The sequence below is a fragment of the Phyllostomus discolor genome, chromosome 4 (genome assembly GCF_004126475.2).
Source record: "Phyllostomus discolor isolate MPI-MPIP mPhyDis1 chromosome 4, mPhyDis1.pri.v3, whole genome shotgun sequence".
NCBI lineage: Eukaryota > Metazoa > Chordata > Mammalia > Chiroptera > Phyllostomidae > Phyllostomus > Phyllostomus discolor.
In genome coordinates this window covers 199,480,760-199,492,819 of record NC_040906.2, presented here as the reverse complement: position 1 = coordinate 199,492,819, position 12,060 = coordinate 199,480,760, and the positions used below count along the sequence as shown (strand labels likewise).

The 12,060-nt window shown below is 45.7% G+C and overlaps 1 protein-coding gene across 13 annotated transcripts in view; it reads left to right on the top strand.

Moving 5' to 3' along the window:
* The window catches only part of SYNE1 (spectrin repeat containing nuclear envelope protein 1), a 433,377-nt gene that overhangs the window by 418,010 nt on the left and 3,307 nt on the right, over positions 1–12,060 (top strand). For 12 of the 13 annotated variants that reach the window (XM_036024918.1, XM_036024914.1, XM_028510997.2 and 9 more), the window contains 5 exons: positions 718–918; positions 2,414–2,542; positions 3,841–4,053; positions 5,299–5,391; positions 6,757–6,815. In XM_036024918.1, coding sequence (XP_035880811.1) covers positions 718–918; positions 2,414–2,542; positions 3,841–4,053; positions 5,299–5,391; positions 6,757–6,815 — 695 coding nt within the window. The remainder of the gene's footprint in view (positions 1–717; positions 919–2,413; positions 2,543–3,840; positions 4,054–5,298; positions 5,392–6,756; positions 6,816–12,060) is intronic. The other variant, XM_036024915.1, reaches the window with a different exon arrangement.

Here is a 12,060-nt window from a genome sequence, read left to right as displayed (position 1 = left end):
ATGTTGAGGGTGGAGTCCATCATACTTTTTATTTCAGGATCACGTTGCTTCCTACAAAGTTCCTCTTACTGTTATGTATATATCCTCCCCTCCACACGTCTTTTAATCCTCATTCCTCAAACCCATGGCAACCATTCTGAAATATCTAATTAGTGTTCTTTTTAAAAAGATTTTATTTACTTATATTTTGACAGAGGGGAAGGGTGGGAGAAAGAGGGAAAGAAACAACAACATGTGGTTGCCTCCCATGCCCACCCCACTGGGGACCTGGCCCACAACCCAGGCATGTGCCCTGACGGGGAATCAAACCAGCGACCCTTTGGTTTGCAGGCCAGCGCTCAATCCACTGAGCCACACCAGCCAGGGCTAGTGAGGGTTCTTTGTTCCTGTGTATTCATGAAAAAGGTAGATTTGCGTGTATGCACATGAATTTTAAATTACAGAAATGCTGTTTCTTTGCACACATCCTTCTGTTTCCAGCTCTTTCCCTCGACACTGTATTTTATTGAGAGCTATTTGTCTTGTCAAGTGTGCATCTAAACCATTTCCTTTACCTGCAGTGTGATTCTCAGTGGTGTGAACTCACTGCATCTTATCTAGGCGTCCTGTTAAGGCCAGTTTTAATTCATGGATCTTTTTATTTGGGTGAGGCATTTCCAAGGTTAAATATATTTGTCACTATTCTCCTTGTGTGGTTATTCTCCTTTCTCCTCCCAGGAGCTCCAGAAAGCTGTGGACCACCGCAAGGCCATCATCCTCTCCATCAACCTGTGCAGCTCCGAGTTCACCCATACTGGCAGTGAGGAGACCCGGGCCCTGCAGGACCGCCTGTCCCAGATGAATGCGCGCTGGGACCGGGTGTGCTCCCTGCTGGACGAGTGGCGGGGTCTGCTACAGGACGCCCTGATGCAATGTCAGGTCTGTGGGGCTCTGGGTGGGCCATGTTCCAGAGTCACACATTTCCCGTGTAGCCAGGTCTATGACTTGGTTTGTCAAGGTCACTAGAAAGGCACATTGCTCCCTGAAGTCGGTATCTGAATGAGATAATATTGTGCTCAAACTCTTCCTTTTACTGGAGAATTTGTACATGGGAACAGGAGTTCAAAGCAGCTAGACCCCATCTTCTGTCCAGCTGACAACGGACTATTTTCACAAGTTTGTCGCAGCCCCACCATTCCTTCTTCTAGTCGTTCGTTTCATTCATTCACTCAGCAGCCCTTTCCTGAGCACATAGAAAGACAGTTCTTGAACATCCAAATGAGCATTACGAATGCTTACTCATTCATTCATACCACACTGGCCAAGGGCCCACTGTCTGACAGATACTGCACTAAGCAGTCAGGATACAGCACAGCCTCTGCTTCTGTTGGGGAAAACAGACGATAAGAATGCAATTCAATGGTTAACCAAGATCCCTTACAGATGTCGATAAGAGTAACTGAGAAAAGCCACTTCGGGAGAGTGGTCAGGGAAGTCCTAAAGATCTCTGAGCTGACAGTGGAAGGATGTGTCCATGGAGGAGATAGAACACATGGAAAGGGCTTCATGTCTTTAAGGACAGAAACGAAGCCAGTGTGATCAGAATGTGTGATCAGAGAGGCAGGGAGGGAGAAGAAAGATCGGACTGGTGGTCAGGAATGACACCACGCGGGGCGTGGTGTGCCCTGGCCAGGAGTTCGGATTGTATTCCAAGCATGAAGGGAGGGAAGCCCTTTCAGGATGCGAAGCCTGCTTCCCAGATTTATATGTACGCCAAGAGCACCTGGTCCTTGAAAGCAGGTACCCAAGCTGTTGTTTCAACCTTGCAGCCATCCTAGCGCCGTGCCTTCCACGTGGGAGATGCTCAGGACCTTTGAATACACGAATGAGCAAATGGGTGGATGAGGGGCATAAAGGAGTGGGTTCAGGCTTTAAAAGGTGGAAAGATCTGGATTCGGGGAGAAAAGAATGGAGCAGAGTTGCCTCTTTCTGAACTATACAATAGCCCCAGAAATTTCTCCAGTATCTTTTATTTTGGACCCACTTTCCTTGTCTAAATTTACCCTCAAGTAATAAATTAAATGATTTTGGTAAGAATGTGAACTCAGATAGATAATTAAGAGTGCAAGTACCTTCCTCAGAAAGGAGTTGTGTCTAAGATCTTTAAACCAACGTACTTGTGCCATATGCGCACCCGCATTTTGTACACATTATACATGGAATCGTCATGCCCATGGTGTGTAATCATTATATCTGTGTATTTTGCACACCCTTATTTTTCCCTCAAAATTTTGAGCAGAAATGTGTGCATTGTAGGTGACGAAGTACAGTCTCTTTGCGAGTGGTAGCAGTTGTCAAGAATGGACATTTAATCTGTGAGGGAAGGAAACATCTATTATTCACAGAGATTTCGTGCTCTCCGGTGTCTGCCTAGGATTTTCATGAAATGAGCCATGGTTTGCTCCTCATGCTGGAGAACATCGACAGGAGGAAGAATGAAATCGTTCCCATCAACCCTCACCTCGATGCAGAGATCCTTCAGGACCATCACAAACAGCTCATGGTGAGATGTGCGAGCTCGGGCAGCCGCCTCTGGTCCTTTTTAGCAGCCGTCCATTTCGTTTACAGAAAAAGAACATAGGTGGTACCTTTTTTTTACCTTTTTAGCTATCATCTCTTAAGTTCATTTCACTTTACTTCCTAGGTTTTCCAGTTTTTGTGGAGCAAACGTGCATAGGAGATGACATTGGCTAGCTTTAAAACCTGATTCTAAACTCATTGCTCCATCGTAGAACTCTTAGAGGTTTTAATCTTAATTCATTTGTTTTTGTGAAAGCAGGTGTTTGGTGAATTACACTTGTTTTTTTTTTAATTTAAACTGTACTTGTTACATCTATGTCCCAAAAGTATATCAAGTGGTTTGTAAGTGTACCAAACTCATCATTAACTTTGACACTGAGTTTTCTGTAAGTTGAGGCAAGAAGGAAATGTGATGAGTTCCCTTACTTTCATTATCTGACAAAAACAAAGCATACCAGTTCTCAAGGTGCAAGACACTTTTTCTAGCACTAAATTCACAAGGAAACTTGCAGAATTTCTGTATAGATCCTTTATACAAAGAACTTTGGACAATATAATGTACAGTGCATTAAGTGATTTTCTAGGAGATAAAGAAGCATATTTACGTCCCATTAGGAGAAAATGATTTGAATTTTGTCGTTTTCTGTGTTTTTAAAATGCTATCTCTTAACATTTAACACTCACTGAGCCTACCAAGAGAATTGGTAGCTTTTAGTTCAGTGCCGTGAAGGTCTCGGAGGAGAAGGAAATAACTCTGTGACTGCATTTTCATTAGACCTTTGACCTCAGGCTTAAGTGGCGAATGATAAATCACCCGTGTATCTTTTAAAAATCTTGAACAGCTATCCGTGTACACCTAGACACACTTGAGGTTTGCTATACTTATGGTAATGTTTTCCTCTTCTTTTCAAAAGAATATCTTATGTCTCATTTGCATCATACATTATATTTTAAGTACCTTCACATATACTTACTAATCTGAACCTTCCAAGAATACTTACAGTGGACCAGGCAGGAAACAGTATCATCATTTTACCGAAAGGAGAAAACTCGCATCAGGGAAGGTCAGGAGTCTTACAGAATGCTTTTTGGCAGAGGCAAGATTAGAACACAGGTCCCTGGTTCCCAAACGCTGTGGGCAGCTGTGTCCTTCTTTGTGGTGAGCACAGCATTCTGACGCTCAGGCGTAATTACCCCGTGAGCTAGAGGGATATCCTCTACACGGGAGAGACTTTCTCCACTTACCAACAATTCTTAGAAAAATGTTTCTTACATGCACAGCAAATAAGGCAGGAGCTACTGGAATCCCAGCTCAAAGTGGCCTCGCTGCAAGACATGTCGTGCCAACTGTTGGTGAACACTGAAGGCACGGACTGTTTAGAAGCCAAAGAAAAAGTCCACGTGATTGGAAACCGGCTCAAACTCCTGTTGAAGGAAGTCAGCCGTCACCTCAAGGAGCTGGAGAAGTTGCTAGACATGTCAAGCAGTCAGCAGGTGAGCGCTAGGCAGGCATCCTTGTGTGGCATCTCTCCCAGGGCACCAAAGAGGCGTTATCTGTATTCGTTTTAGTCAGTCTTTGACTGTAGCGCATGTCAGAGTGCCCACCCCCCATCACGGCTCCTGCAAGCTGTGTCTCAAAACAAAAAAAGGGACCCATAAATTTGTACAATAAAACACTGCTTGTCATTCCATTACATCCGAGAGACCTCCCATAATTGTTACTGCGGACTGACTGACTATGGTGGCCTTTTATTTTACCTTGTTTATTTAGGAAGGCACATGTCTTCTATAATGTGGCTATGATAAATCACAACCAATCACCGCATAGGATTCAACCTAGGAGGTTGAATTCCCTCTCCTGACATAAACAGCAATGAATTCATAGAAAATGTCCTCTGCTCGTTTATTTTTTATCTGTTTCTTCTATCCGCTGCATCGTGGTGGTGGTGTTGCTTTGGAGAAATGCCTGTGCGGGTAGAGACCTGCTTGGTAAAACTCCGTTCAGTTGTGAAATCACACCCTTACAAACACACAAACACTTTGCCCTCCTTTAAGAAAGTCAAAGAACCCTGGCTGGTGTAGCTCAGTGGATTGAGCTCGGGCTGCGAACCAAAGTGTTGCAGGTTCGATTCCCAGTCAGGGTACATGCCTGGGTTGCAGACCATGACCCCCAGCAACTGCACATTGATGTTTCTCTCTCTCTCTATCTCCCTCCCTTCCCTCTATAAAAATAAATAAATAAAGTATTAAAAAAATTTTTTTTAAAAAGAAAGTAAGTCAAAGAACAATCGAGTCCAAGTGACAGCGGTGCTGAAAACAGCACAACTTCTCCGACGCTCAAAGCCTCCTGGGTGACTCTCCTTCGTTTCTAATTTGAATAAATCGGTTTCTCTGGCCTGAGGGAGCTGAAGGTCTAAGGCAGATTCCTTCACCTCCTCCGCTTCAACTCACTCCTGTCCACATTGCTCAGAAATAATAAGGAAAAGAAAGCATAGTAATAACAGTCCTATAGCCATGATTTCCAAAAGGGACAAACTTAACAGTCAGGAGAGCCCACTGTGCTAGAAAGACTAGGTTGCAATCTTCTTGCAGTTGTCTGATTCTGTTTTTCCCAAAGGATGAATGGTTTGGTGTTTACGAGGGATGGAAGGGGGTCGGGGGTGAGAAACGCATTGTGCACTGCAGGGCCCTCGTGGCTCTGGGATGTGGACCCATCAAAAGACTCTGTTTCCTACATAGGACTTGTCCTCCTGGTCGTCTGCTGATGAGCTGGACACCTCGGAATCTGTGAGTCCTACGTCAGGAAGAAGCACCCCAAACAGACAGAGCACGGTAACTGTCCACTGGTCACTGGCCCGTGGGAGGGGACACCAGGGAGTGACAGTATCTGTACCTACCAGGGTCCACAGGCTCTCCCCCAGCCCCGAAGCAGCAGTCCCCGTCCGGAGGGGGTTGCCGCAGTGACACAGTGACGCTCTGTTCCTGCATCCCTGCCAGGGCCCTCGCCAGCCACACTCAGGAACAGAAAGGAGTGGCTCCGTTTTTCAAATGAACCAGGGCTCGAGGTGTCCTTGGTACGCAGGGAGGCAAATTATTTCTCTTGCTCCAAGGGCGATCTCTAGAACGATACTTGCCGATCCCTTGGGTGGCGCCACCCTTCAGACCACCACTGCCTTCGTCCTCCTAAAAAAAAAAAAAAAAAAAGACAGGCTCCCCTGAAAAGGGTGCCTCAGGCAAAGGTGGACAAAAGCGTCTCGTGAAGCCGCTGAGTTTGTAAGATGAACGGAGGTTCTGTTGACTCTCAAGCCAAAAAGCTCCCAAGTGGTCCTGAAGGTTTTCTGAGACGGCGCCGCCCGCCCACCCACCCGCCACCAGGCCCGTGTGGGCTGCCGTCTCCCCGGCACACAGAAGCCAATCCGGCCCCCGCCACCCTCTATACCTTGATTTCTCTGTGTAATTAGAAGCTTGTTTTTGTTATTTTTTGTCCTGCTTTATGATTATATCCATTTTTGTTACCATTTCATTTCCCTTAGTTTTTAGAAGTATCGATTTCATTTGTTATTATTTGTGATAAACACCTAAGTTCTATGCTGATAAATGTTATGACCTTTTTTAGGATTTTTTTTTTTTTTTTTGCTACATTCACTAGTTTCCTTATAGATCCTAGTTTAAGAATGTGAAGGAATACTGGCTTTTCCATTCAAAGGTTAGCCTTTATGTATTTAAACTGTTGGGTCCTCATCATTCTACAGGGAAAAATTTCATATTACCACTGTTATTATTTTGTCTCCATCAAGAACTTTAGTGCTGTTTTGGTGTTCTAGAAGATAAAAAATAATATGGTGTGGCATGGTATATTGAACTTTATTTTGGTTATGAGTGAATATGCAGAGATTCTTGGCTAGCAGGCAGTCACTTTAGTGTCTGCCGTGACAAGTGGGGGGAAATACACCCACTGTGGTGTGGGTTTTCAAACCCCAATTTATGTTTCTTCAATGACTAGCCGCACAGATGTAAATGTATTTCAATTTTTTTTTCCTACAAAAGAAAAGCCAGTTTCCTTGATCACGGATACTGATCATCTGGTTTGATTTATTTCCCCTTTGCCGCACTTTTAGTTTAGTTTTCATCAGTAGCTCGTCTTTATTTGCCTGGACTGAACATTCTTCTTTCTTTACCCCTGTTCATTGCAAACAGCCACGAGGCAAATGTAGCCCCTCTCAGCCTGGACCCTCTGTCAGCAGTCCACATAGCAGGTACCTTATTCTCCTGGTTTCCACACTGTCTCTAGAACTCCAAGAGGATGATGAAAATTGCCCAGGATTTCGGGAGGCCCGTGGCGGGTCTGCCTCAGGGTAGTTGAGAAACGATTCGTTTTTGGTATACGCACGTTCCTGATAAATTGGAAGAGAACTTTTCTCAGCGGGAAGTACAAGTGAATCTCAGAGCGTGATGTTTGGACCCCACCAAAACTGTGGCTGATGCCACTACACAGGCCACTGGTGCTTTTCAACCAATGGCTTTTTCCTTGCGCACCTAGGATTCGGTACACCCGGCGCCGTAGCTGCTACTTGAGTTGGGGCAGAGTTTCATCATCCTCTTTATTTCTAGATTTTACAATAAGACACGTATTCGATCAGTGAATTATTTTATCACTTCCGGAACCCACAAATCTGAATAAAATACACTAACATCCCCAGCTTTTTATTTTCTTCTCATGTTTTATCCAGATTGTGGGTTTGGGAGTCTCCAAATGGCAAGTCCTAATTTGGTGCTATTGAAAACCGATCAACACCTCACCTCCTCTGCTTCCCCTACCACTCCTCTTCAGCCAGCACACTCAGTCACTCACCTTCCTGACACTCTCTGCGAGCTTTCCCTCTGCCCATGAGCGGCCAGTGCCCCAGCCGGGCACCCCCCCACCCCCCCACCCCAGAGCCTGCTCACGCGGCCACTCTGTGCCTCACGCCCAGCTGCCAGCGGCCCCTCGTTTCTGCAGTTAGGGGCGCTTCGCCTTCTTTGTTGTCGGTGTGCTGTCTGTGCTCCCCCCGCCCTCTCTCTAACCCGCGCCTGCTTCCCCAGACAGCTGTCTAAACCTGACAATACCGTCCTCGGAGCCGAGTTTCATTCCACTCCCAAGCAGTCTACTGTTAAAGTAGGGTGCCCCTCTGGAGACTGACCCCCACTGAGCTGGAACCGAAGTTCCTGGAAGGAAGGTGGGGGAGGGGGAAGTGTAGAGCCGTGACCCACCCCTGAGTCACAGTCACGGTTTCCCCGCTGGGGGCTGGAGAGAACGGGCTCTTCCCTCCCGTCATCCCCGCACTGCTGAAGGAATGCAGACTGTATTGGGACATGTTTTCTGGGTTTAAGCCTCTTTTTGCTATGTTTTTTGGGGTTTTTTTCTTTCCATTTGGTTTGCTTTACAGTTTTGGGGGGGGGGGTGTTGGGTCCCTAACAAAATATCAGTAATGAAATACGGAGAAAAACTCACAGGGGTTTTTGAAGGCGATGATGGACCTCTGCAGGCGCTCTGAGGTTTTGTTAGGCCCCTGCAAGAAAAAAACAATCATTCCATAGACAGATCACTGTTTTGTATGGTCCACCTCCTCCACAGAAGTTGCCAATGTGTCACGAACATATTGCTGTGGAGTATCCTTTTGGGATACCAGAGACCAGTTCTGTGGTTGCATACGTGATGCTAATGAGAAGGGGGAAAGCTCTTACATTGTGCAACACCAACAGCAGCCACCTGCGGGTTTACAAATATTGCATCAGTCTCCTCCCCCAGTTATTCCAGACAGCTGCCCAGGTTTCCTGAAAATGTCAAAGGTACTGTTTCTTAGGGCAGAAAGTGCCACAGCATGTCTTCTAATGGGGCTTTGCAGCTGGGACAGCCACCTTCTCATGGTGACACCGCAAGGCACTTTTCAGCTCTGCTCTGTCCAGCGCTGTTGATTAACATCTTTCTGAGCACAAGGCACACATTTCACTTCGCTGCTTAAAAGGGCGGGAATGCCCATGATCTTCACCTGCATTGCAAACTTCCTCAAAACGCCTTGCCAGACGGGTTGTGGTTGAATATTCCTGGACTTCTTGACTCCTTGGCGTATTGGTTTGAGGTGCACCCAACCTTGACAATGAAAAGCAGAGTCCGCCGGGAAAGAATTAACTTCGCTCGCAGGCCAGGCTGTCATGGTGTTCCTTCACACCAAGGCTGGAGAGTACCTTGTGTTTGATCTTGCACTGGTCCAGCAGATTTGAAAGATTATTGCAGGAGCACACACAGTTTAGAATCTTGGCCCCAGCGAGCTGCAGTGGGAACATGTTAGATTGTCTTCTCCCTGAGAGAGGAGAGAGGCCGAGTTGGAAAAAAAAAACAACTGGGTATTAGTTTGGAGGGAGGGGTTCTCATATTCTTTTTGTTGTTTAAAGTCAGATACAAATAATATCAGTTGCTCTGTTGCTATATATTTCAGTTTAATGCTATGGTCACTGTTCTATGTCTTCTTATATAGATGCTAAGCCTACATAGGCTACACAATGCTATCATGTTTAGGTCCTAAGCCGACAAAATTGATACAATATAATTCCTACCATTAAAAGACTGGCAGTGTGTCCAAATGAAGAGATTCTCTCAATCAGTGACAAGAAGCTCCCCTAGGCTCCTCAGATTATAAACATTTGAAAAAATGTCTCTGCATGCATGTATAACAACTACACACTATTTTTGAGATTAAATACATGTGAGAAGCATTCTTTTGAAGCAACATTTATCATGGTCCACTTGGTACTTTTTCTCCACTATTGACTTGAAGTTCTCTAACCTGATCTCTAATCACTCTTCAAAATTCTGCTGCCGAGTCACTGAACTTGACAGATAGGAAGGTTTTTTTACTCCGGTTTCCAGCAAGGCAAAGGGGTAACTTCTCGTAGTCTGGCTGGAATGAGTTGATGACTTTATTCCAAAGCTTAGTGTTATGAAATGCGGAATTCCCCAGGGCACCATGGGTCTCTGGCACTTCCACACGGAGCACTAAGACGGAATGAGAAGTGGCAAATAACTGGCTGAAACGTTGAAAGAAAGGGAAAAAAAACACACCTCATTTTAAAATGTGTTCAAGGCAGCCACATGGAGCGAAGCAGACGCAGCAGGGATTTTGCATGTACGGCAGGGCTTTACTGAAAACACTATTCAGTTCCTTGTGAAATGTTTCTTTGAAGTCTTTTCCTCCGGACTCCACCCTGGGGATCTATTTATTCCAAGCGCTCAAAGAGTCTTAGGCTAAAGCGGTCTTGCCCATAGGGCAGGCCCCCCACCTGGCCTGAGGACAGGTATCGGGTAAAGCTCCAATGTGTTTCTTTTATAACATTTGAGCTACACATCCAAGTGTTTCCCGAGAACTGTCGCACTTTGCGAAACGCATATCCCATCTTGGAACGCACTGCTAGGAAATCAGGAATAGTTCCCAGGAGAAAAGGCCACATCCAGCCAACCCCTAAGGGTCTGAGTCAGCGCGCCCTTGCTTCCATAGTGCAGGTAATAATACATTGCTGACATTAATTTAGCACTTAAGGTGCTCTGAGCACTATGCTAAGCATTGTGTATATCTATTGCCTCATTTAACCATCTCCTTGACATGACTGTGTTCCCAGTTTTGCAGACAAGGACACACAGAATTAGAGGCATGAAGTTTTAGGTGTGTGCCCAGGTCTGCCTGCCTCTGAGAGGAGTTCTAACCTGTCCACCATTCCCCTCCAGCGAGAGGTTATTGGTGGATGGAACTTGAACAGTTCCGGGGCCTGGGCTGCCACAGGCTGTCCGAGGTAGCACAGGACCAGGCTACTCAGGCCGGAATAAGAGGAGTCTGAAATCCTAAAGTGATTCTGGAAATGTGTCTTCTGAGCCACGTAACCGTGCAACAAAGACCATGCCCAGAAGAGTAGGCGACAAGGTCATAGACAAGCTACACAGCCCCTCACAGTAAATTCCTGTTGCTCTTCCGCCAGGCCTTGCTACCAAGCAACAAAACGAATTGCAGTCTTCCTTTGTGTTTGAGTGATGTGTGCTCAGAGTGAACCCATTTTATGTTCCTTCACTGGGTAAAGTTGTTGAGACGAGTCTTACTCTGTGTGCATAGTGGTCAGGCTTCTCGCATCTCTTGATGGTGCTTTCTTCTGTGTGGTGTGGTGTGGTGTGGTGTGGTGCACAGCTTTCTCCCCCACCACCCTCCCTCCACCACTGCATGTATTTTGGGGAAAGGGATGAAACCACTGCTGGGCAGTTATTTGCCCAGAAGTTTGAATGAGTGAGGGGAGTGAGAAAAATAATAAAATAAGCATGTACTTATGAGAACAAGCATGTTTTTGCTGGGCCAAAGTATCTGAAATATCTCCACTGATTACCCTCTTTGACTAAGTTCCCACATTTAAGTTTTCCTCTATAGGCATAATATCAGCTGGCATCTCTCGTACTTACGGAGTAAGGCCACTGGAGGATGATGAGTAACTAGTATCTTTGTTCTTTCCCTTGTCGAATTTCCAAAGACTCTTGAAAGGGAGGTAACTGAGGTGACTTTAGGTCAATAGATAAATATTAAAAGTACCCTTTCACCCTGGTATCATTTGCCTGTTGATATGAGAAGCTTTAAACCTTTGGGCGCGTTGAAACCCTGATTATTGCCCTAAGGGGGTGGCATTTTTTTTTTCAGTAGATAAACTGGGCACTTCCAAGAGCAATCAACTGTCTGGAAGTCCCCTAAGAACTGTGTGTCCTTTTTGTCCCTATCTCAGCCCATTACCTCTCCTGAGGCAGGCATTCTTCAACCTTAGAAGGCACGTGGTCACTAAACTTTAATAAGAAATTCTCTGATGCTGTTCAATGTGCCATGTCCTTCAACAGGCACTGTAACATATGAGCCCATATTCCAAAGATGGTGACCTTTCCCGTTGTTCTCAAGAGCGGGCTAGTCAAGGGGCACCCTGTGTTTTGATTTTGATCTTTGGCTTAACTGCTCACAGAGGCTAATAATTGACAAGCAAGGGCTATTGAACTCTGTCAATGAGGTTGTGTTGTCAGTTATATGCATAGATCTACCCATCACGAATGGCCTTAGGTGTTTCCAAAAAAAAAAGAAGCCAGAGATCACTCCTGTTTCCCATGAATGCTGACGAGTGAGGAAATGTGGAGCTCTCTCCTGTGCTTCGGTTATAACTCATCCCGTGACAGGTGGGGGCTGTTGTTTGCCAGGGCACATTGTAAGGGAAAGGGATCTTGCAGAAAAATTCAACCCAGAGTTCATGGGCAACTAGCCCATCCTTCTTAAGACAGTTTAAGGCAAACCACTGAATTCATAAACTGTCAGAGCCAGAAATATTTTCGGATATGAATGCACCCTTCCCCTTTGCAAATGAGAAGCCCGGAGGCTGGACCAGGGAGACCGTGTTGCCTGGCCAGGGTTGCGCAACTGTCTGCAACCAAAATGGCCTCCTGTCCCTGCACGA